The sequence below is a fragment of the Scylla paramamosain genome, unplaced genomic scaffold (assembly GCF_035594125.1).
Source record: "Scylla paramamosain isolate STU-SP2022 unplaced genomic scaffold, ASM3559412v1 Contig5, whole genome shotgun sequence".
In the NCBI taxonomy this organism is placed as follows: Eukaryota; Metazoa; Arthropoda; class Malacostraca; order Decapoda; family Portunidae; genus Scylla; species Scylla paramamosain.
The window spans coordinates 1,842,501-1,845,000 of NW_026973670.1; the positions used below are offsets into that span (position 1 = coordinate 1,842,501).

General features: G+C 49.0%; 2 protein-coding genes across 2 annotated transcripts in view; both read right to left on the minus strand.

Moving 5' to 3' along the window:
- Positions 1-267, minus strand: part of LOC135096635 (uncharacterized) — a 1,578-nt gene extending 1,311 nt beyond the window's left edge. The window contains exon 1 of the mRNA XM_063998315.1: positions 48-267. Within this exon, the coding sequence (XP_063854385.1) occupies positions 48-88 (41 nt within the window). The 5' untranslated portion in view covers positions 89-267. The remainder of the gene's footprint in view (positions 1-47) is intronic.
- A 281-nt stretch (positions 268-548) lies between these two features.
- The window catches only part of LOC135096631 (uncharacterized), a 100,292-nt gene continuing 98,340 nt past the window's right edge, over positions 549-2,500 (minus strand). Inside the window, exon 9 of the mRNA XM_063998294.1 lies at positions 549-1,815. The gene's annotated coding sequence lies outside the window, so the exon portion shown is untranslated. The remainder of the gene's footprint in view (positions 1,816-2,500) is intronic.

The following is a 2,500-nucleotide window of genomic DNA, read 5'->3' on the forward strand; positions in this document are numbered from 1 at the left end:
CCCCTCTCTGCCCCAGACTGGTGCCCCTCACAAAACAGTGTACTTACCACCCCTCCTCCACAGTGCGCCTCTGTTGCTGTTCCTTCATTATCCCAGCTAGTCAGCCAGCCAGCCAGCCAGCCAGCCAGCTAGTCAGCCACCCAGCCAGCCAGCCAGCCATCCATCCATCCAGCCAGCCAGCCGGTCAGCCAGCCAGCCAGCCAGTCAGCCAGCCAACCAACCAGCCAGCCAGCCAGCCAGCCAGCCAGCCAGCTAACCAGCCGCCAAAGCAATGTTAATGAAGATTTGTACATTACTGACTAAGGATATATATATATATATATTTTTTCTTTGTAATAATAAAGTTTTGTTACATTGCGATAAGAAAAAAGAAAAGTGAAGCACACCACGACAGACAACACACGCACACACGGTCAATTACACACCTGAGAACACACACACACACACACACACACACACACACACACACACACAGACAGGCACAGAGACAGTCTGTGTGTGTGTGTGTGTGTGTGTGTGTGTGTGTGTGTGTGTGTGTTGCAATTAATGATGTTATCAATTAAAAAAACTTTTTTCAATGAAAAATATAATAATAATAATAATAATAATAATAATAATAATAATAATAATAATAATAATGATAATAATAATAATCATCATCATAATAATAGTAATAGTATAACAATGATAATGCCAACAAGAACTACTACTACTATTGCAATAATTCTTAAACTATTAATACAAAGATTCACGTTGTAGTAGTAGTAGTAGTAGTAGCAGCAGCAGCAGCAGTAGTAGTAGTAGTAGTAGTAGTAGTAGTAGTAGTAGTAGTAGTAGTAGTAGTAGAAGGAATAGTAGTAGTAGTAATAGTACAGGTATACACACCATCATCACCACTACTACTACTACTACTACTACTACTACTACAATTCATTCACTAATAACAACAATGAGGTAGCAGCAGCATAACACACACACACACACACACACACACACACACCGCGTAGTGTAGTGGTCAGCACACTCGGCTCACAACCGAGAAGGCCTGGTGGGTTCGAATCCCTGGCGCGGCGAGGGAAATGGGCGAGCCTCTTAATGTGTAGCCCCTGTCCACCTAGGAGCAAGTAGGTGCGGAAGTAGGTTCGGGATGTTACTCGAGGGGTTGTGACCTCGCTCTCCAGGCGTATGGAGTGTCACTGGTCTCAGTCCTACCCAAAGATCGGTCACTATGAGCTCTGAGCTCTTTCCGTATGGGATCGGCTGGCTGCGTGACCACCAGACGACCGTAGGTGAATCACACACACACTGAACAACACTGTACCACTGAAGTAACACTGAACCCGGCAGAGGCATCCACGTGTCCGGCGCTGTACAGGCATCCACACGTGTCCGGCACTGTGCAGGCATCCACACGTGTCCGGCACTGTGCAGGCATCCACACGTGTCCGGCGCTGTACAGGCATCCACACGTGTCCGGCGCTGTGCAGGCATCCACACGTGTTCGGCGCTGTACAGGCATCCACACGTGTCTGGCACTGTGCAGGCATCCACACGTGTCCGGCACTGTGCAGGCATCCACACGTGTCCGGCACTGTGCAGGCATCCACACGTGTTCGGCGCTGTACAGGCATCCACACGTGTCCGGCGCTGTACAGGCATCCATACGTGTCCGGCGCTGTGCAGGCATCCACACGTGTCCGGCACTGTGCAGGCATCCATACGTGTCCAGCGCTGTACAGACATCCACACGTGTCCGGCACTGTGCAGGCATCCACACGTGTCCGGCACTGTGCAGGCATCCACACGTGTCCGGCGCTGTACAGTATAAATAAACTTATTGAATTTGTCTTCATGTTCATCTTGTCCTGCCTCCTTCTGTTACATCATTAACAACAAGCGAACACACTCTCAGATTCTCTTCTCTTTCTCGTTTCATGTAGACACGTTCTGTCTTACTACTTGTGCTCAGCCTGACGTCACGCAGCAGATAGGTGAGTGTGAGTGTGAGTGTGTGTTAATGGAAAAGTGTACGTACGTATAAAGCTGCTTCTTGTTTGAGTCACTCCTTAAAAAAAATGGACGCTGCATCAAAGAAAACGGAGAATTTGAAGGGTAACTTAAGCAAACTTCACAATAGGACCATTACTATTAATACACTACCACTATTCTATAACATTACTGATCCACCTCAAGTACTTATAAATCTTAGTATATATTCCTGGACTATTCCTCCTGCCGCAGCCTTTGCCCCAGGAAGTGATGCCTAGTAGTACACTACCCCGCTGACTATTCTGACCACCTGGACTATCATAGACCAGCGGGCCGCCACTGTCTCCTGTGCACGTGTCAATCTCGCCAGCCAGGTCCCCCGCACACACCATGCCGCTGGTCAGTTCCCTGCTGTCATAGGCTGACCTACTGACCCAGCGGCCCAGCGGGTACAGCGTGACGGCGCCGCCCTGAGGGGTGTCCTGGGGATGGTGGTGGTGGTGGTGGTGGT